The sequence below is a fragment of the Salmo salar genome, chromosome 15 (genome assembly GCF_965601325.2).
Source record: "Salmo salar chromosome 15, fSalSal1, whole genome shotgun sequence".
Taxonomy (NCBI): domain Eukaryota; kingdom Metazoa; phylum Chordata; class Actinopteri; order Salmoniformes; family Salmonidae; genus Salmo; species Salmo salar.
This window is the reverse complement of record NC_138305.1, coordinates 4,797,832-4,818,688: the sequence shown is the minus strand read 5'-3', so window position 1 is coordinate 4,818,688 and position 20,857 is coordinate 4,797,832. Positions and strand designations below refer to the sequence as shown.

Sequence of the window (20,857 nt, the reverse complement as noted above, 5' to 3'; positions counted from 1 at the left end):
CAGGGCTCTGGCAGTGCTCCTCCTGCTCCTCCTTGCACAAAGGCGGAGGTAGCGGTCATGCTGCTGGGTTGTTGCCCTCCTACGGCCTCCTCCACGTCTCCTGATGTACTGGCCTGTCTCCTGGTAGCGCCTCCATGCTCTGGACACTACGCTGACAGACACAGCAAACCTTCTTGCCACAGCTCGCATTGATGTGCCATCCTGGATGAGCTGCACTACCTGAGCCACTTGTGTGGGGTGTAGACTCCGTCTCATGCTACCACTAGAGTGAAAGCACCGCCAGCATTCAAAAGTGACAAACATCAGCCAGGAAGCATAGGAATTGAGAAGTGGTCTGTGGTCACCACCTGCTGAACCACTCCTTTATTGGGGGTGTCTTGCTTATTGCCTATAATTTCCACCTGTTGTCTATTCCATTTGCACAACAGCATGTGACATTTATTGTCAATCAGTGTTGCTTCCTAAGTGGACAGTTTGATTTCACAGAAGTGTGATTGACTTGGAGTTACATTGTGTTGTTTAAGTGTTCCCTTTATTTTTTTGAGCAGTATATATATATATATATTTTTTAAATCTCATTAAAATAAAACAATTTGAAGCTGCAAATAAAGTGTATTTATTTTTATTAAATAATATTTACACAATAAATCCTACATTGTACATAATCACTATGGTAGTAGCTTACTTGCCTGCATCTCTGTATGGACAATATTTAACCTCAGGTTAACCTGAAGATGAATATCTTCAATACATCACAATGCTCACATTTATTTTTTTAACTAAACAGACATAAATGTCTGAGAAAATTACAATTTACATGAATGGTAAAACATTTTCAGAAATTCACAATAAGATCTAGGTACGAAAAACGTTAAACATCTTTATTTTGCTTACTATACATCCGGTGCCCGGATGTCTGTAAAAGACAACTACAAAATGAATTTGTGAAAGCTGATAACTGTACAATTCCATAAGGTCACACCCGGGTATTTATTTTTTATAGATAAAATATTTTATTTGGATACAGGACCATCCCATGAGAACATTTGTTAAAACAACAAAAATGTACAAACATGTAAAAAAAAAACATTGGCCATGTCATGTATCTATACCCTAGTGGGCGCTCTAATAACCTTTAGCATCTTGCACCAACCATCATTACCAACTGTTAACCTAACGTAGCAGGTTTAAAATAAACGCCTGAAACTAGATCCCATAAATAATGTTGTTTATCAAAGTAAAAAAATAACTGTCTGGGGAGGTTCTCTTCTGTACTGTTAAATCAATCCAGTAAATGTGGAGGAGGAGTTAAGATGGCTGGTCACCTTGTTCATGTCCAAAAGCGGAAGTCGAGTCACATGCTCTTTCCAAACCGGAACATCCAATGGTTGGGGACTCGGCAGAGGTCACATATTAGAGGTAGAATCATAGCCGCTGGAAGTAGTTTGGGGGTGGGGTTGCTGCGACGACAGAGGGTGAAGGGGGGGGGGGGGTCTATATGGAGTGTCTATATATCGGTCCGTTAATACAGGCCCAGTGCACTGCTTTTGTGAGAGAAAAAAATTTACTAAATGTATTTGAGTGTTTACTAGCATTTGTAACTTGAGTCTGATAATTATCTGTACAAAAACACGTCATCTTAAAATACTTGTGGAATATAAAAAAAACTTTATTGATATGTTATCCATTTTCTTGAAATACTTTGCAACTTATTTCTATGTGAAAACTGAAATGGTCTATTCATTCCTTTTCCATTTTAGTAGACACTCTTTGGGAATCGAACCCAGAACCCTAGCATAGCAAGCACAAGGCTCTACCAACAGTCACATCATCAGGATTTTTCAGGGGGTGCGGCAGCACTCTTAGCATCCCTACCTCCCGCGGCTATGGGTAGAATCCTGGGGCTGTGGGAGGGAACTCAACATCAATCTAACTTTAATAAAAAATAAACAACATTATTAGACATTCAGAGAATTCTCCCTCTTAAAAACAGTTCATATGACTTTACATTGAAAAAAAGCCTTCTCTGGCTCCTTCTCCCATTATGGTCTTCCTTCTTTTGAGGCCAGTTTCCTGGGCAGACAAGGGTGGAGTCTGCTCTGGACTGGGGTTTAGTGGTCAGGGTTCAGGGTCTGCGGTCATACTCGCTGACCTTCCTCTTGATGTGAGACAGCTTGGCCTTCAGATGCTTGCACCTCTTCTTCTTCAGCTGATAGTCTGAGGACTGTGAAGAGAAGTGGAGGTTAACTTTTAAAAAACGTTGAAACCTACTGTGGTTGGGTTTGGTTGAATCAAATTATCACAAAATGTTACTCAAAAAGGTAATAGTGGTGTAGTGGAACATACCTTCTTCATATTCTTCAGCCGGGTGTACTTATCCATAGCATCCTGTTTTTAAGGATAGAAAAAAAATAATTAGCGTCACACTTTCTTATTGTGGAAGTTGGCCCGATATGCTACAGTACTTTCGACATTTGTAATGCTGAGTCTACCTTTTAAATTACGATTCAGATTTTTAGAGGTTTCTTTGAAATTGTGTTAAGGATATCATGTCACCTTAATAGGCAGGTTTCCATTGAAGAAGTTTTTTCGTTGACAAAACCAATGTTGCAAAATCATTGCGACATGTGTAATGGAAACGGCAGATATAGGAGACATTTTTGAAAGATCAACAACATTTGTATCTGTTCGATGGGGTGGATTTTTTGTTGTTGTCAAACTTTGTGACAAATGAAGGAAACCACTGTTTTTTAAATGATGATTGCCAAATAATTGAAGGTATGCCGTGCACGTGATGTCATCACTTAACTATTAAGCTCCACTACACATTTAAATTCTAAATGCCTACTGCTTGCAAAATGTTTATTTAACTGTAAAAATGGTTTCTTTGCAGGCCAAAGATTGTCCTGACTTTCAAAAATTCCTGAATTGCTTCGCCTTGCTCTTTGGTTGGCTGGTAAGTTTCACCATCCGATTATTTCAGATATAGAGGAGTGCAAGTTTCACCATGGCGACCACGGAACGTGGCGATACGTTGGCACATGGGAATTATTAGAATATGGCAAATATTACAAAATGATTGCATTCTATCCATGCTTGCTTTCGCGGGGGTTACCTGAGACATGAAACAAATACGTGGGAAGGCATACAGGCTGTCGACAACTTATTAATACGCAATTTGACCAACCAAAATTTGAAAGCAGCTAGGTCTCCATGTAAATATTCTAAAATGTGCATGAAAATAAATGTGCATTTGCCCACCAGAGATGTTTCCATCAAATTGACTTGTTACAAATAAGACTATGCGTGATGACGTACAGTAGTCCACATAAAAATACCTTGTGGTTAAATAGGTTTCCATCGCATTTAACTCACAGATACAGTGTGGGTATAGCCTACAGCAGAGCAGGGGTATTCAACCTGCTGGTTTTCTGTTGTAGCTGATAATTAATTGCACACACTTAGTGTCCCAGGTCTGAATCAGTCCCTGATTAGAGGGGAACCATGAAAAAAATGCTGTGGAACTGGTTTTGAGGTCTTGGGTTGAGTGAAGGGCCTACATCGGGTGTCAAACCCATTCCACGGAGCGCCGAGTGTCTGCGGGTTTCTGGTTTTTCCTTTCAATTAAGACCTAGACAAAGAGTTAATTAGTGACCTTAATTCATCAATCAATTACAATGGTGGAGCGGGGCCCCGCCGTAGAATGAGTTTGACACATATGGCCTACATGATGAGATTATTATCGACAGATTATTTGTATTTATCGATCTGCAGCCAAATATCAATAATCATATCATATATATCACCCTCAATATTTATTGAAAAGGAGCATCAAGCTCATCACCTTGTACTTCCACCAGCCTGTGGAGTTAATCATTGATTTCATCTGTAGCCTAATAAACTGCATGCTTTCCTGATGAGTTGTAGTGGGAGGACACACGTCATCGTATGACTCCAAGTTCACTTCAATATTATGGTTATATCAACATTTGCGCATAAAAGCATTTCCACCGACATTTCTCACCTAATTCATTTTACTGACAAAAAGTTCCCACCTTGTCTAGTGCATTTTCTTTTGTCGACATTTGAAAAGTTTACCGACAAATGTTCTGTTTCCATCAGGCCTGTCATGACATTTTTTTAATCTGACATGGACTCTTGGATGGAAACCTGGTTACTGTAGGAGTTACGTCATTATGTCCAGCTGTTTTTAATCGACACAAGCTGGTTACATGGAAATGCACCTCGTAGGAAATTGTCTAATCTATTTTCTAACTTTCTAAATGTCGTCCAAAAATAAATAAATCACTGGACAAGTTAATAGAAACATAGCTATTGACTCACACACACTTTAATAGAACAAAGAAATAGAACACTAAATATAACATTTATATAGTGTCTCTAAAGTCCTCACCAGGAACTGTGGGCTGCCCTCTGGTTGTCTGTCCAGTTCCTTGTCCAGGTCAGCCAGGCCCATGTTGAGGTCATCCAGCTCAGCCTGCAGCTCTTTGTACTCCAGATGGTCCCGGTCAAACTCCCTCTTGTAGTCCAGACGCTCCTGCTCATTCATGATGGCAGAGAACTTGCTGAGAGACAGGATGGATAGAGTTTTAGAACCATATGTATATGTATATATATATATATATATATATATATACAGTGCCTTGCGAAAGTATTCGGCCCCCTTGAACTTTTCGACCTTTTGCCACATTTCAGGCTTCAAACATAAAGATATAAAACTGTAATTTTTTGTGAAGAATCAACAACAAGTGGGACACAATTATGAAGTGGAACGAAATTTATTGGATATTTCAAACTTTTTTAACAAATAAAAAACTGAAAAATTGGCAGTGCAAAATTATTCAGCCCCCTTAAGTTAATACTTTGTAGCGCCACCTTTTGCTGCGATTACAGCTGTAAGTCGCTTGGGGTATGTCTCTATCAGTTTTGCACATCGAGAGACTGACATTTTTGCCCATTCCTCCTTGCAAAACAGCTCGAGCTCAGTGAGGTTGGATGGAGAGTGTTTGTGAAAAGCAGTTTTCAGTTCTTTCCACAGATTCTCGATTGGATTCAGGTCTGGACTTTGACTTGGCCATTCTAACACCTGGATATGTTTATTTGTGAACCATTCCATTGTAGATTTTGCTTTATGTTTTGGATCATTGTCTTGTTGGAAGACAAATCTCCGTCCCAGTCTCAGGTCTTTTGCAGACTCCATCAGGTTTTCTTCCAGAATGGTCCTGTATTTGGCTCCATCCATCTTCCCATCAATTTTAACCATCTTCCCTGCCCCTGCTGAAGAAAAGCAGGCCCAAACAATGATGCTGCCACCACCATGTTTGACAGTGGGGATGGTGTGTTCAGGGTGATGAGCTGTGTTGCTTTTACGCCAAACATAACGTTTTGCATTGTTGCCAAAAAGTTCGATTTTGGTTTCATCTGACCAGAGCACCTTCTTCCACATGTTTGGTGTGTCTCCCAGGTGGCTAGTGGCAAACTTTAAACTACACTTTTTATGGATATCTTTAAGAAATGGCTTTCTTCTTGCCACTCTTCCATAAAGGCCAGATTTGTGCAGTATACGACTGATTGTTGTCCTATGGACAGAGTCTCCCACCTCAGCTGTAGATCTCTGCAGTTCATCCAGAGTGATCATGGGCCTCTTGGCTGCATCTCTGATCAGTCTTCTCCTTGTATGAGCTGAAAGTTTAGAGGGACGGCCAGGTCTTCGTAGATTTGCAATGGTCTGATACTCCTTCCATTTCAATATTATCGCTTGCACAGTGCTCCTTGGGATGTTTAAAGCTTGGGAAATCTTTTTGTATCCAAATCCGGCTTTAAACTTCTCCACAACAGTATCTCGGACCTGCCTGGTGTGTTCCTTGTTCTTCATGATGCTCTCTGCGCTTTAAACGGACCTCTGAGAGGATCACAGAGCTGGTGCATTTATACGGAGACTTGATTACACACAGGTGGATTCTATTTATCATCATTAGTCATTTAGGTCAACATTGGATCATTCAGAGATCCTCACTGAACTTCTGGAGAGAGTTTGCTGCACTGAAAGTAAAGGGGCTGAATAATTTTGCACGCCCAATTTTTCAGTTTTTTATTTGTTAAAAAAGTTTGAAATATCCAATAAATTTCGTTCCACTTCATGATTGTGTCCCACTTGTTGTTGATTCTTCACAAAAAAGTACAGTTTTATATCTTTCTGTTTGAAGCCTGAAATGTGGCAAAAGGTCGAAAAGTTCAAGGGGGCCGAATACTTTCGCAAGCCACTGTATATATATATATATACACACACACTGCTCAAAAAAATAAAGGGAACACTAAAATAACACATCCTAGATCTGAATGAATGAAATTATCTTATTAAAAACTTTTTTTCTTTACATAGTTGAATGTGCTGACAACAAAATCACACAAAAATAATCAATGGAAATCCAATTTATCAACCCATGGAGGTCTGGATTTGGAGTCACACAAAATTAAAGTGGAAAACCACACTACAGGCTGATCCAACTTTGATGTAATGTCCTTAAAACAAGTAAAAATGAGTCTCAGTAGTGTGTGTGGCCTCCACGTGCCTGTATGACCTCCCCGCCTGGGCTGCCCGATGGGGGCGGAGGCCCGAGGGACCCCCCAGCCTGGACTGCTCCGCCACCCGGACGTCGTGGGGGGGCGGCTGGCCCAGATGTGCCGGATTCAGGTCTGGGGAACAGGCGGGCCAGTCCATAGCATCAATGCCTTCCTCTTGCAGGAACTGCTGACACACCCCAGCCACATGAGGTCTAGCATTGTCTTGCATTAGGAGGAACCCAGGGTCAACCGCACCAGCATATGGTCTCACAAAGGGTCTGAGGATCTCATCTCGGTACCTAATGTCAGTCAGGCTACCTCTGGCGAGCACATGGGGGGCTGTGCGGCCCCCCAAAGAAATGCCACCCCACACCATGACTGACCCACCGCCAAACCGGTCATGCTGGAGGATGTTGCAGGCAGCAGAACGTTCTCCACGGCGTCTCCAGACTCTGTCACATGTACTCAGTGTGAACCTGCTTCATCTGTGAAGAGCACAGTGCGCCAGTGGCGAATTTGCCAATCTTGGTGTTCTCTGGCAAATGTCAAACGTCCTGCACGGTGTGGGCTGTAAGCACAACCCCCACCTGTGGACGTCGGGCCCTCATACCACCCTCATGGAGTCTGTTTCTGACCGTTTGAGCAGACACATGCACATTTGTGGCCTGCTGGAGGTCATTTTGCAGGGCTCTGGCAGTGCTCCTCCTGCTCCTCCTTGCACAAAGGCGGAGGTAGCGGTCCTGCTGCTGGGTTGTTGCCCTCCTACGGCCTCCTCCACGTCTCCTGATGTACTGGCCTGTCTCCTGGTAGCGCCTCCATGCTCTGGACACTACGCTGACAGACACAGCAAACCTTCTTGCCACAGCTCGCATTGATGTGCCATCCTGGATGAGCTGCACTACCTGAGCCACTTGTGTGGGTTGTAGACTCCGTCTCATGCTACCACTAGAGTGAAAGCACCGCCAGCATTCAAAAGTGACCAAAACATCAGCCAGGAAGCATAAGAACTGAGAAGTGGTCTGTGGTCACCACCTGCCGAACCACTCCTTTATTGGGGGTGTCTTGCTAATTGCCTATAATTTCCACCTGTTGTCTATTCCATTTGCACAACAGCATGTGACATTTATTGTCAATCAGTGTTGCTTCCTAAGTGGACAGTTTGATTTCACAGAAGTGTGATTGACTTGAAGTTACATTGTGTTGTTTATGTGTTCCCTTTATTTTTTTGAGCAGTATATATATATATATATATATATATATATATATATATATATATATATATATATATATATATATATATATATATACCCCTTCCCCTAGTTATCTTTGATGGATGGAAACTCAAGTTGATGTCTTTGACTTTCTACCCACAAATACCTCTATAATCACCTTCCAAAACTTCTATACACCAGACCTGGGACAAGTCTAGTTTTAACTACAGACCTGGGACAAGTCTAGTATTACCTACAGACCTAGGACAACCATTTTTAACTCTGCTTTGTGGAAAGTAACTTTTTCCAGGGGAACAAATTGTAACTTGAGGTTACTACAACTATTTGAATACAGATCCACAAAAATTATGACTTTTTAATTCTACTTCAATACAGAGCTCAGAAATGAACTATTTTTGTAAACTATTTGAATACAGATCAAAGAAAGCAACTTCTTAAAAAGTATATTTTAATACAGATCTTGGGAAGTGTCTACTTTTCTGAAACTATTTGATTGGCTGCCTTCAACTAATAGTAATTACCCTGAATAGTACATACTATTTCAATAAATCCATCCTATTAGAAGTTTTGTTCCAAAATGCTATATACACACATCAATTTCATTTTTTTCATCAGAAATGATTGCTTATGTTTGTGTTAAATATTGCTGTTCTGATTTTTAATTGATAGATTTTTAGATGTGTATTAAAATTGGTTGTTGCAAAAACGCTATATATCCGTTGTTTAGCTGAAATGGAATGTTTGTATCCTGTGGATTTGACTGATCTGTGGTTGTCTCACTGAGCTACATTATTTTAAGATGAATGCACTAACTCTAAGTCGCGCTGGATAAGAGAATAAAATGTCAAATGTAAATATTTAACATACAGATCTCATTACTATATTGATATTTTTTTTTACAATATTGATGTCACAAATGAATCATTCATACAGTTCTTTATTTTATTTTTTTAATAGTTAGTTACATTTGAGTGTAAAACATAGCAGTACTACGTGTTTCTGAGAGTGAGGTGGATATATAAGGTTTTGCAACAACATGATTGTCTCTCTGAAATGAAACCATCAAGTGATATATTTCAAACAAATACATGTCTGTCATTGAACAACCCCATTCCATGATTAGAAATGGCACAAACACACACCAATCTCTAAGTTATTTAAACAATAAAAGCGAATTTACCAGAAATTCTGAAAATTGATATACAATATAGCGTTTTGGAATTAAAGTTAATTTGAGCTGAACATTCTGTAAAATAGCCATTCTCCTGACAGTCCATAATCAAGTCAAACCAATTAACCAATTATATTCTGTACAGAGAAGTATAAATAAGTTGTGATGCTCAACTACTGTATGACTCTTTCAACATGCCACTGAAAAAGGTTGAAAGCTGCAATACATTTTGTTGATAGCTGAAAATACTGCAGAGTAATTCAAAGCCATTTGCAAACAGTTGGATGCTTAGCAAAAACAACTTCGAACATCTTTGTCCATCAGAGGGCACGTGTTCTTGTTTCAAACACTCCGTATACCATATTTAAAGGGATAGTTTACTCAATTTTTAAAAAAAATAACATGATTTTCCAACTACCTTGGCTGTAGTTGATTCGAGAAGGCAGTTTTTGGATATTTATTTTCCTTTCGACACTTAATAGCTATATTTTGTTACTGTTAGCATTCTCAATAACACTTAACATTAAACTGCCCTTGTGCCTGTGTATTTATTAGCATGTTGTTACATGATACTTTGGTAATTGCATATCAATGAGCTGAGAGTTTGAGCTAACGTTCCTTATTCCACATGTAAGAACTCCATCGTTATGCAATTAAAAAGCAATTTACAAAGTCCTACGAAACAACCAAAGCTATTGTAATGATCAAAGTTACTACACGTGTGTAAGAACTTGATTTGAAGTGTTACTGTATTATCTTATGTCTCGCTCATTGTGAACATACATTTGTTGGTCATTTTGAAACTGTAAAAGTGGTCTACTGTGATTCCATGTCCCTCATTAAAATTCATATCTGAGAGCCCTCCGAACCATCGGCTATAATAGTCATACATTTACACTAATTCAACAAACTGTTGTAGTTTTTGGTTCATCAAATAAATATTAACTTGTATATATTAAAATACGATCATTTTTTTTATTTAACTAGGCAAGTCAGTTAAGAACACATTCTTATTTACAATGACGGCATACCCCGGCCAAACTCAGGCAACGCTGGGCCAATTGTGCGCCGCCCTACGGGACTCCCAATCACAGCTGGATGTGATGCAGCCTGGATTCAAACCAGGGACTGCAGTGACGCCTCTAGCACTGAGATGCAGTGTCTTAGACCGCTGCGCCACTCAGGAGCCCCATTGACTCAGGGGACTGAATACTTATGTAAATTAGCTATGTATTTAATTTAATAGATTTGCTAACATTTCTAAAAACATGTTTCCACTTCGTCATTATGGTGTATTTTATGTAGATGAGGAGAGAAAAAACATATTTAATCCATTTTGAATTCAGGCTGTAACACGACAAAAAGTAAAAGGGTATGAATAATTTCTGAAGGCACCGTATATTATATAGAACTTTATCAAGCATAACTTTAATCTCCCGTACTGAGCCAGGAAATGTGGTTACTTTGCAATAAAGTGAACATTCTTTTCTTTTCCATTCGCTTTGGCAGACAACGGTGCCTCGGAGAGAGAGAGTGGCTTTTTTACTGTTCTTTTAACCCCACTTATAGATGCCCGACTTCCTGTTTCTGTCCTCTGACAGTCTTTCTCGACCCTCTTGGTCGTGTTAGCCTCTCGTCTGAGACCTGTATTTAAATATCAACGAAACTAGTTGCCTTTTCGTTCAAACTCCATATAAATATTTGACTATGAGTATTTAAAAAGTTAGTACATTCTAATAAAGTACAAAAATACAATTATTTCCTGCCCATGTCTACTATACACCTATTTGGGGAATATATTATTACTCCTATCCCACATCTATAATAATGCTACAACCTACTTGAACTGATGCAGTTTATTAGGATCTTGTTCAGACCCTGATTCTACTGTCATTCTAGCCTGATCCCAGATCTGTTTGTTAAGTACAGACCCTGATACTACTGTCATTCTAGCCAGATCCCAGATCTTTTAAGTATGGCAAACTGTTTAGGATTTGGCTATACTTTACAAAACAGATCTGAAAGCAGGCAACTTTCATTCCACCAGTCGTCCCTCCACTCACGTGTTAAAGTCGATCTCGTCCAGATCCTCTCCTCCCGATTCTGCACCAGTGTCGTAGTCCCTCAGCTTGCTCTTCAGTCCGCCCAACGAGCTTGTTATGTCTGAGCTCCTGAAAAAAAATGTACTTATTAAATAATACACCTTTTTGCATATAACCTAAATATCATCACAATTATTCTAATAAACTCCAGTTAAATGGAATCAGTAAAACTGTGTATTAGAGGATTGTAAACTAGCAGCACTAGAATCTGTCTTCTCATAACAGAAGTGTTTGTTTTTCTCTGAAACAAGCTCGTCCTGATCGAGTGAGGTCAGGATGACGGCGTCACACAAAACCTCAAATCATTCAGCAACAAGATTGAGCCGAAGAACACATTCCCAACATTCTACCAACTTCTGGTAAGTGCATAAAAAGCCCCAGCATTCAACCAGGAAATATACTTTCTGATTTCTTAGTTCTAACGTGACAAATGGAACAACTAATTCATGACTATGTCATGAGTTCATTTGGCGTGGTAAATACACCGAGTATATTGGTGTGACAGACCACCATTGATGGTGGAAAAAGGTGATTTGACGTGCTTCTCCATTTATCTAAGCATATTATAACAAATAGCTTAATGGCCTTCCCTTGCCAAAATAATGTCTTGAGTAACACTTCTTTGTGTTCAGGAAATACTTTCTCTTTGCCAGGTGAAAACATGCGGGTGAAACAACCCAAAACAAACATAGCCCTTTAACTTTCGCCAAAGGAAACAAAATGGTTCTTGTCCTGAGTGAGAATGATGAAGATGCCTGTGGACAGGCAAGGTCAGCTTTGGGTCTTTCCCAACTAAAGTTTATGGTTAGGATTAGCTGACCACAGATTCTTTAAAAAAGTTCAATTAATTAAAATGTGCAACAGAGCATTGTTCCAGCTCATACCCATGGGGTCACCCCTCACCAACTTCAGGTTCTCATTGAAATACATTTCTCTGGCTCAGTTTTTTGACACTGCGAAAATCTCAGTGTGTAGGTGACCTTACCCAGGCAGATACAGAGGTCTGTGGTCTGGCAGCTGGTCCAGGAAGTTCCTGGAGCCCCCCACCTTGTCGTTGTATTCATTCACCAGAGTGTCCGGCTGACCAGACACGTTATTCACCTACAGGAAGAGACAGGGATCAATAAAGTTTATTCAATTGAATTCAATACAGGAGGAGGTCAAGAGTCAGGCATCATACTGAGACAGAGGGTAACAAACAGCCACTAATGTAAAACCTTCACACAGCATGTGTTTAAATAATACACCACAGGTTGGTAAGAACAAAAGGCTCAAGAAGACATCAAATCCTACAGTTTGGTGGACTGCATCCAGGAACAGAGGTATAAACACAATTACCAGAAAACATTACGCAAATCATCAATGTAAACATTATGTTTATGAAATTCCTGAATAAACATCTTCTACTCATAATTTCAGGCAATGCCTTTAAAGCACGTCATGTTAATGATGAACCGACTTGTCGACTGAAGAAACCTTTGCGAGCAGACTTCTGATCCAACCAAACCAGTCTTTAGTTCAACGTCGATGGCCTGACAACTACAGTACCAGATTGTCTTCATTAAACAGATATGGCATGGTGTTGAACAGTGTCTCATGTGAACTTTATGCCTAGGCTACCGGGTATGGCTGTAGCCCATGTATGTGCAGTTTGCCTAGTTTTATAGCTGCACCAAGTTGATTAAGTTGATATGGCAATAACACATTGAATCTGAATCTTTTGTGAATCCAACAACGCATTGAATCTAAATCTTTGTGAATCCAATAACACATTGAATCTGAATCTTTGTGAATCCAACAACGCATTGAATCTGAATCTTTGTGAATCCAACAACGCATTGAATCTTAATCTTTGTGAATCCAACAACACATTGAATCTAAATCTTTGTGAATCCAATAACACATTGAATCTGAATCTTTGTGAATCCAACAACACATTGAATCTGAATCTTTGTGAATCCAATAACACATTGAATCTGAATCTTTGTGAATCCAATAACACATTGAATCTGAATCTTTGTGAATCCAATAACACATTGAATCTGAATCTGTGTGAATCCAACAACACATTGAATCTGAATCTTTGTGAATCCAACAACACATTGAATCTGAATCTTTGTGAATCCAATAACACATTGAATCTGAATCTTTGTGAATCGAGTAACTTTAGGGTTGCTGACTGAAGTGGTTTTGTTTATATGGTTGCCTGGAGGTTGCCTTAATGTTCCCCCCTCTCACATATTACTCAGAGGTGTGGTTGTCGCTGCGAGGTAAATAGTGTGGTTGACTGAGCACTCTCATCCGGGACCGACCAGTTCCTCCACTTCCCCCTCCGTCCTTCACAGCCTAAATAACACAGATGATATGATCACAACGCGAGACAGGGAGGAACACTAGGACAACAACTCATAGCCAATCACAACTGCTCCTTGTACTACATGATCAGAATGCTATTTTAAGAACCAATTCTTCACCATGACATTGCTACAAATGAGATTAATGCCATGGGAGGCTACTCCCAGAAACTGGACATGAAACTCTCCCCACCTCCCTCTACACCTGACACAACACACACCTATACACTTCATCTGTCCTAAAGTAACTGTGGTGAAAGCTATGCTTCTGCTGTGACTGTCTGGTTAGATTAACACACACGGACGAACGGGGGGATGGGGACCTGAGCCCAGATCAGCACTCGACTACTTCTCCCAAAACGCTTTGAACACTGGCCCTGTAGCACAGATAGTGTACCATTATTGTTGTCGCTGTGAGGTAAAATGGTGTGGCAGTCTGAGCGCTCCCACTCAGGACTGACCGGTTTCTCCACTTCTCACTCCATCCTCCACAGCCCAAACACCACAGATACTATCATAACCAGAGACGGGACGAAACCACAGGACAACAGCTTATAGCCAATCACAGTCGAAACATGAAATATGCGCAACGCATGTCTGTCAAGTTTCCAGTTTTAATAAAAACAATGCTTTGTCCATTTTGAAACATGAAAGCACCTTTCCTTTAGAATGTTATTTTAGAGGGCGACTGCACTTCCTGATTAGGCCTTGTTTTTAGATTTGATTCATTAAGAAATGCTAGCTGCCATGATTGAATTCAAACTTGAGTTGGGTTCGGGGTGTAGCTTGATGTGGGTGTCTCTTATGTGTGTTCGCAGTTGGGAAGAGTTAGCCAAATCATTTAGCCAATTAGATTCAGCTGGCTGGTTTGCGACCGTGGCCAAGTTGTTTTGACTTTGTATAGCTCATCTCTGGGGATAGTTCGGGACCGTCAATAAAGAACAAATGTAAACGGGACAATATTTTCTTGTTGCACATCTTTTAGTTGTCTCATTAAAGTTGGTTTGACGTTAAGTCATTGAAATGTTTTGCTATTAACCTTTTAAAAATATTATCCCACGTTCATTGTGTAAATTTACTGATGGTCCCCAACTAGCCCCATACGGATATCGAATGCCAAACCAAATTGACCATGGGGCATTTACGATCGCTCCGAATTGATGATTACTTGGGTGCTGCCAGCTGTGGGCATGTGGGAATGATTGAAATAAACCCAACCCACTGACAACTGTTGCGGTACCCTTCATTCTGTGACATACCATTGTTTCCCCATCATCACGCAAATCCCTGACTTACTTCACGACCAAAATGATCCTATTTACACTAGAATCAATGTTTCATATGAAACTGTATGTGTCACATGCTTCATTGACAACAGGTGTAGACCTACAGTGAAATGCTTACTTATGGGTCATTTTCCAACAATGCAGAGTTAAAGATAAGATTTTTTTAAATTATGTCGTGACAAGGAATAAATAGAAACGGTGAATAATTAATAAAAATAACATGGCTATATATATAGGGAGTGGAAAATAACTGACTCATATTGATGCAACATAGTTCATTTTCAAAACGAGAAGTTGCTTTTTAGGGGCTGTCACTCTTTAACAACCAAATCTTTACCATGACATAGCAAGACATCACTAAAAATGAGACTAGTGCCTTGGGAAGCCACTCCCAGAAACTGGACATGAAACTCCCCTCACCTCCCTCTGCACCTATCCACTAAATCTATCCTTAAGCACCTGTGGTGAAAGCTATGCTTCTGCTGTGACTGTCTGCTTAGATAAACACACACGGACGGACGGGGGGGATGGGGACCTGAGCCCAGATCAGCACTCGACTACTTCTCCCAAAACGCTTTGAACACTGGCCCTGTAGCACAGATACAGTGCCATCAGAAAGTATTCATACACCTGGACTTTTTCCACATTCTGTTGTGTTACAAAGGTGGGATTAAAATGGATTGAATATTAATTTTGTTGTCAACGACCTACACAAAATACTCTAATGTCAAAGTGGAAGAAAAATAACATTTGTAAAATATTGATGAAAAATAAAACAATATTATCGCTTGATTACATAAGTATTCAACCCCCTGAGTCAATACATGTTAGAATCACCTTTGGCAGCGATTACAGCTCAGTGTCTTTTTGGAAAAGTCTAAGAGATTTGCACACCTGGATTGTACAATATTTGCATATTATTCTTTTGAAAATTCTAGAAGCTCTTTCAAGTTGGTTATTGATCATTGCTAGACAGCCACTTTCAAGTCGTGCCATAGATTTTCAAGCAGATTTAAGTCAAAGCTGTAACTAGGCCACTCAGGAACATTCAAAGTCGTCTTGGTAACCAACTCCAGTGTATATTTGGCCTTGTGTTTTAGGTTATTGTCCTGCTAAAAGGTGAACTTGTCTCCCAGTGTCTGTTGGAAAGCAGACAACCAGATTTTCCTCTAGGATTATGCCTGTGCTTAGCTCTATTCCGTTTATTTTATCATAAAAAACGCCATAGTCCTTGCCGATGACAAGCATACCCATAACATGATGCAGCCACCACCAAATATGAATAGTGGTACTCAGTGATGTGTTGGATTTGCCCCAAACATAATGCTTTGCATTCAGTACATTGTGATAATTTCTTTGCCACATTTTTTGCAGTTATACTTTAGTGCCTCATGAAAACAGGATGCATGTTTTGGAGTATTTGTATTCTGTACAGGCTTCCTCCTTTTCACTCCGCCATTTAGGTTAGTTTTGTGGAATAACTACAATGTTGTTGATCCATCCTCAGTTCTCCCATCAAAGCCATTAAACTAACTGTTTTATAGTCACCATTGGCCTCATTGTGAAATCCCTGAGTGGTTTCCTTGCTGTCCGGCAACTGAGTTAGGAAGGACGCCTGTATCTTTGTTCTGACTGGCTGTATTGATACACCATCCAAAGTGTAATAACTTCACCATGCTCAAAGGGTTATTTAATGTCAGCTTTTTTTCCTTTCTTTTTTTACCCATCTACCAATAGGTGCCCTTCTTTGTGAGGCATTGGAAAACCTCCCTGGTCTTTGTGGTTGAATCTGTGTTTGAAATTCACTGCTCGACTGAGGGACCTTTCAGGTAATTGTATGTGTGGGGGTACAGAAATGAGGCAGTCATTCATAAATAACGTTAAACACGATTATTGAAAACAGAGTGTGTCCATGCAACTTATTATGGGACTGGTTAAGCACATTTGTACTCCTGAACTTATTTAGGCTTGCCATAACAAAGGGGTTAAATACTTAATAACTCAATACATTTTTGCTTTTTAATTTAATTAATTTGCTAAACCATGATTCCACTTTTGACATTATGGGGTATTGTGTGTAGGCCAGTGACACAAAATCACAATTGAACCCATTGTAAATTCAGGCTGTAACACAACAAAATGTGGAAAAAGTAAAGGGGTGTGAATACTCTCTGAAGGCACTGTAGTGTTCCATTACTCTATACTGTCACTGTGAGAGTTAATTCCGTTGAACGTTTGTCATGTTGTCACACACACAATTAGCCGTGGATGTACACTAGTAGAATGCAGTTTCCCTGGTAACCATGGAGGTAGTTAAATGTTTTATGTACATCAAATCATCACAGATTACATGGACCTGTCCTTGTTTTAACAGCGCACACACACACACACACACACACACACACACACACACACACACACACACACACACACACACACACACACACACACACACACACACACACACACACACACACACCTCTGTAAACATCCCCTATCTGGAAACACACACACACACTCACCCACTCTCCGATGGTGTGTGTGCGCAGGCTGTTGCTGATAACCTTGGTCTCCTCCCAGAGGATTCTGTCTGGGCCCCAGCGTCTGATCTTCTGACGCGTCTTCACAGCAAACACCAGCAGGATGATCAGACCCACAAATACCAAGACTCCCAGGATGATGGCTATGACCTAAAGAGAGAAGGGGCGAGAGACATTGTAAACAAGATGGCTATGACCCGGGACAGAGAGGAGGGTCAGTGGGTTAGCATGTTCCACACAGGAAGAGGGATAATTCACCAGGGTGAAGGAGGAGGAAATCTGCTATTTTAACTCATTGTAATATGTACCAAGAAATATACAAATTGTATTGAATTGTGCACTGAGGGCGAAAAATGTACGTGACTGTAGACTAGTGATAAAATGGAATCCAGCTTGAGACTGGTGAGGAAAGGGCAAGAACGTGGTGTAATCAAGCTGCTTACTTTGAGACGTGTTATCCCATAGGCTAGCAGAGATGCAGCACTTAATGACCCCTTGCTGAGATTCCACCACGCAGTAATGGCAGAGGTACTGGTTGATGAAGATGCTACCTACCTCCTGAGGTTCCACCACGCAGTAATGGTAGAGGTACTGGTTGATGAAGATGCCCTGGGCTTGGTTCTGATTCTGGTACTGGGAACACAGCTGTATTATCTGGTTGTAGTAGACAGACCCTGAGGACTGGGCTGTGGGGTTCACTGCCACCAGGTAGACTATAGTAGCGATGATCATTAGTATCGCCAAGATGGCAGACACGATGATGGCCCCCAGGTAGAACTTTGGCGAGCGAGACGCGTTCTGCCGCGACACCACTAGTATGAAGATGATGAGCACGGCGATGAAGGTGATGGCTGCTATGGCAATGATGAAGCCCTTCCCCGCCAGGGGGTCAGTCTCTGTCCCACTTCCGTAGCTACCTCCGCCATAGGACGAGCCTCCACCGATACCGCTGCCATAGGAGGAGCCACCGCCGTAACTACTGCCATAGCTCCCACCATAGCTCCCACCATATCCTCCACCTCCGATGCCCAGCCCAGCGCCGATGCCGCCGCCCATTCCCATCGTGCTCATGTCGTAGTCCCAGGCGAGCGTAGACGCCACGCAGGCGAAGATCGCTACGCACATGATGATGATGATGATGGAGATGATCTTCATCACCCCTGGAGGAGAGGTCCAACGGTAGAAGTGGAGGAGCTCCTCGTCTGGGTAGAAAGAGTAGGCTGGGTTGGAGACATGCTCGCTATGCTTGTGCCTGTGTTCATGGCTGGAAAAAAAGGGAGGGGGGGGGGAGTTGGAAGGAGAGGACAGAGAAGAAGAGGAGGAGGGGAGGAGATGTTAGAGGGGTGGACATAGAATGTATTACTCCTATTAACTTGTTGGTTAGGTAGGTTGTAGGTGATGATAGGCTGGGGTGGAAGAGTAGGGTGGTATGAATGATCTGATGGAGGAGAACGACAGGTGGGTTGAGTATATTAATGTAGAGGGAAGGGTATGATGAGGTGAGGTGGGAGAAGAGTGAGATGGGATGAGGACATAGGATGAGTGTAGATAGATGGGTGAGGAGTTGTGTGGGATGAGAGAGGGAGGACTTACCGTCTGCTTCCGGGATGGTAGGAAGGAGAGGTGCGTTTGTTGTGAGAGGGCATACTGGGCATCCTCTGGTCCTCCTAAGTCTCAACTCTTCACTTTATCCAGTCGCTGCTGCACTAATTAAAAAACAAAATAAAAATCACGTTAGCAACCACAACAAAAACAGTACACTGTAAAAAAGAATCCTGTTGTTTTTCCGGTTATTGGAAGCCAGTTACCTGTAAATTAGGTACAGTATGTTACCGTTAATTTCCAAAGAAAATGTGGTTTAACAGTACATTACTTTTTTTGAAGTTTATTTTTTTTTATATCGAGATCAGAACACCCCAAATATTATCTTTAACCTTTTCCTAAAGAAGAATCTGCTAAACCCTGGGATGTAGTACAAACACTTGAACATGACTTGAAGGGAGGTGGCCTTTCCAAATGTGTCCTGCTGCTACTACTGACTACACAAACTGCACATCTCCTAAATGGCACTCTAATCTCTATAGTGCGCACCACTATAGATCCCGGTTCTAGGAATCTGGCCAAAAGTAGTGCACTATGTAGGGAACAGGGCGCCATTTGGAACAAATTTACTGACTAAGCAAACATTTAACCGCATAGTAGGCCCTTCTGCTGCCTAATAGAGGTGAAGAGCACAGCAGCAATAGCATGTTCTCCACATGTTGTCTTTCTTTCCAGAAACTAATCCAATAGACTAAAGGAGCCTAACGTTACTCCGTATAGTCCAAGGACATTACGTGTCCTGTTTTAGAGGCAAATTGGCTCTGGCAGCCCAATAATACTCGATCTAAACGTGAATCGATTCTCAATTGCGGTACAGTTATAGAAACATAAATCCCTATACTTTCATAGCAAATCAAAATAAATGCGAAATAGACACTTAATGTACATTGTTCTAATTGGTTTTAACGCAGTTGCAAGCGAAAGTGATTTTCAGTGACAACACGTTTGTGGCATCCGTCTTCCGTTTACACACAGGTGTTCAGAGACGCAGATATGTAATTAGCACAGGTAGTCCACTCTGTCTTTCATCCGTTTTCCGTAAACAAGCGCTGTAACATGGAAATATGGCGGTGTGGAAACAGAAACACTAACCCAAGCAAGATGTGTATCAATTTAACCTTTTGTCTTTCGAAAATAATGTATTGCTGCTATGAAAGGTTCTTATGGTTCCAAAACCGTACTGCAAGTGCCGCGTGTTAATGTTTAGATTGAGCGTCCGGGGCCCTTTACAGAAAATGCTTTTGTCCAATGATTTGTGTGTAATGTAATAACAGAGTCATGATCAAGGGATAATCCTGACCTACAGAATTGTTTGGTATTATAACAGGCTGGAGTTGGGTGCCGTTATACAATAGTTGTATACTATAGGCTATACTTAGAATGAATTTCCCTGATATTTTTGAATGTTTGGGGGGGGGGGGGGGGGGGGGATGAAAATAACCTGTTAAGTGATGAAAATAACCAGATGAATGAGGGGGCAAAAGTGCCTTTTTTGTGTGTGTTTTTTTTACACCTCAGTTTGTAAATCGTAGGAAAGAATTATCTGCGTGTATAGCAAACGCCCCAAATATCAACACAGTCGAGGGACGTTTTAAAATGTAATTCTACAGAATAAAATATGTACATGATACAGGTCAACTTCAATCATGTCCGCAAAGGTCTCCAGCTTTGTGATAAAATAAACATTTATCCAAAATTCACAGACCAGCATTAAAAAAAAATACACCACATGATTGAAAATCCAAGAAAAAAAATGTAATTTGGTAGACTTACATGGTAAATTACATATGAATATATCACCAAAAGTTACAACAACAAAAAACTCACCTGTTCCGACGAGAATCGGCGTCTCTTTTGATTACGGGTGCAGGCTGAAACTCGTATGCTACTGTCGAACACGCCTATGCACGTCGCTGAACAAAACTGCGTGCAGGTCGCTCTCTCTCATTGGAGATAACAGTAGTGAATTGTCTCCTCCTTGTCAC

General features: G+C 40.9%; 1 protein-coding gene across 3 annotated transcripts; it reads right to left on the bottom strand.

The window, feature by feature from the left end:
* Positions 1-606: 606 nt before the first annotated feature.
* On the bottom strand, positions 607-20,844 carry oclnb (occludin b). Of its 3 annotated transcripts, none has more exons than XM_014143411.3 (9): positions 20,700-20,844; positions 18,864-18,976; positions 17,826-18,534; positions 17,253-17,420; positions 12,076-12,191; positions 11,052-11,159; positions 4,415-4,586; positions 2,347-2,388; positions 607-2,224 (listed from the first exon to the last, which is right to left on the bottom strand). In XM_014143411.3, exons 2-9 carry the CDS (start codon positions 18,923-18,925, stop codon positions 2,126-2,128), a joined length of 1,476 nt encoding a protein of 491 aa, XP_013998886.2. In that variant the 5' UTR covers positions 18,926-18,976; positions 20,700-20,844; the 3' UTR covers positions 607-2,125. The 3 variants fall into 3 exon arrangements, with proteins under 3 accessions (XP_013998886.2, XP_013998887.2, XP_082817691.1); XM_014143412.3 differs by having other exon boundaries at positions 18,864-18,971; positions 20,700-20,834; XM_082961565.1 differs by lacking the exon at positions 20,700-20,844 and adding an exon at positions 20,646-20,663.
* Between the last annotated feature and the right edge of the window lie 13 nt (positions 20,845-20,857).

Coding starts and splice junctions, on each gene's coding strand:
- oclnb (XM_014143411.3), bottom strand. CDS start 18,925: ATGCCCAGTATGCCCTCTCACAACAAACGCACCTCTCCTTCCTACCAT. Junction 18,535..18,863: donor TACCATCCCGGAAGCAGACG/GTAAGTCCTCCC, acceptor CTTTTTTTCCAG/CCATGAACACAGGCACAAGC. Junction 12,192..17,252: donor CACACACCATCGGAGAGTGG/GTGAGTGTGTGT, acceptor CTCTTCCTGTAG/GTGAATAACGTGTCTGGTCA.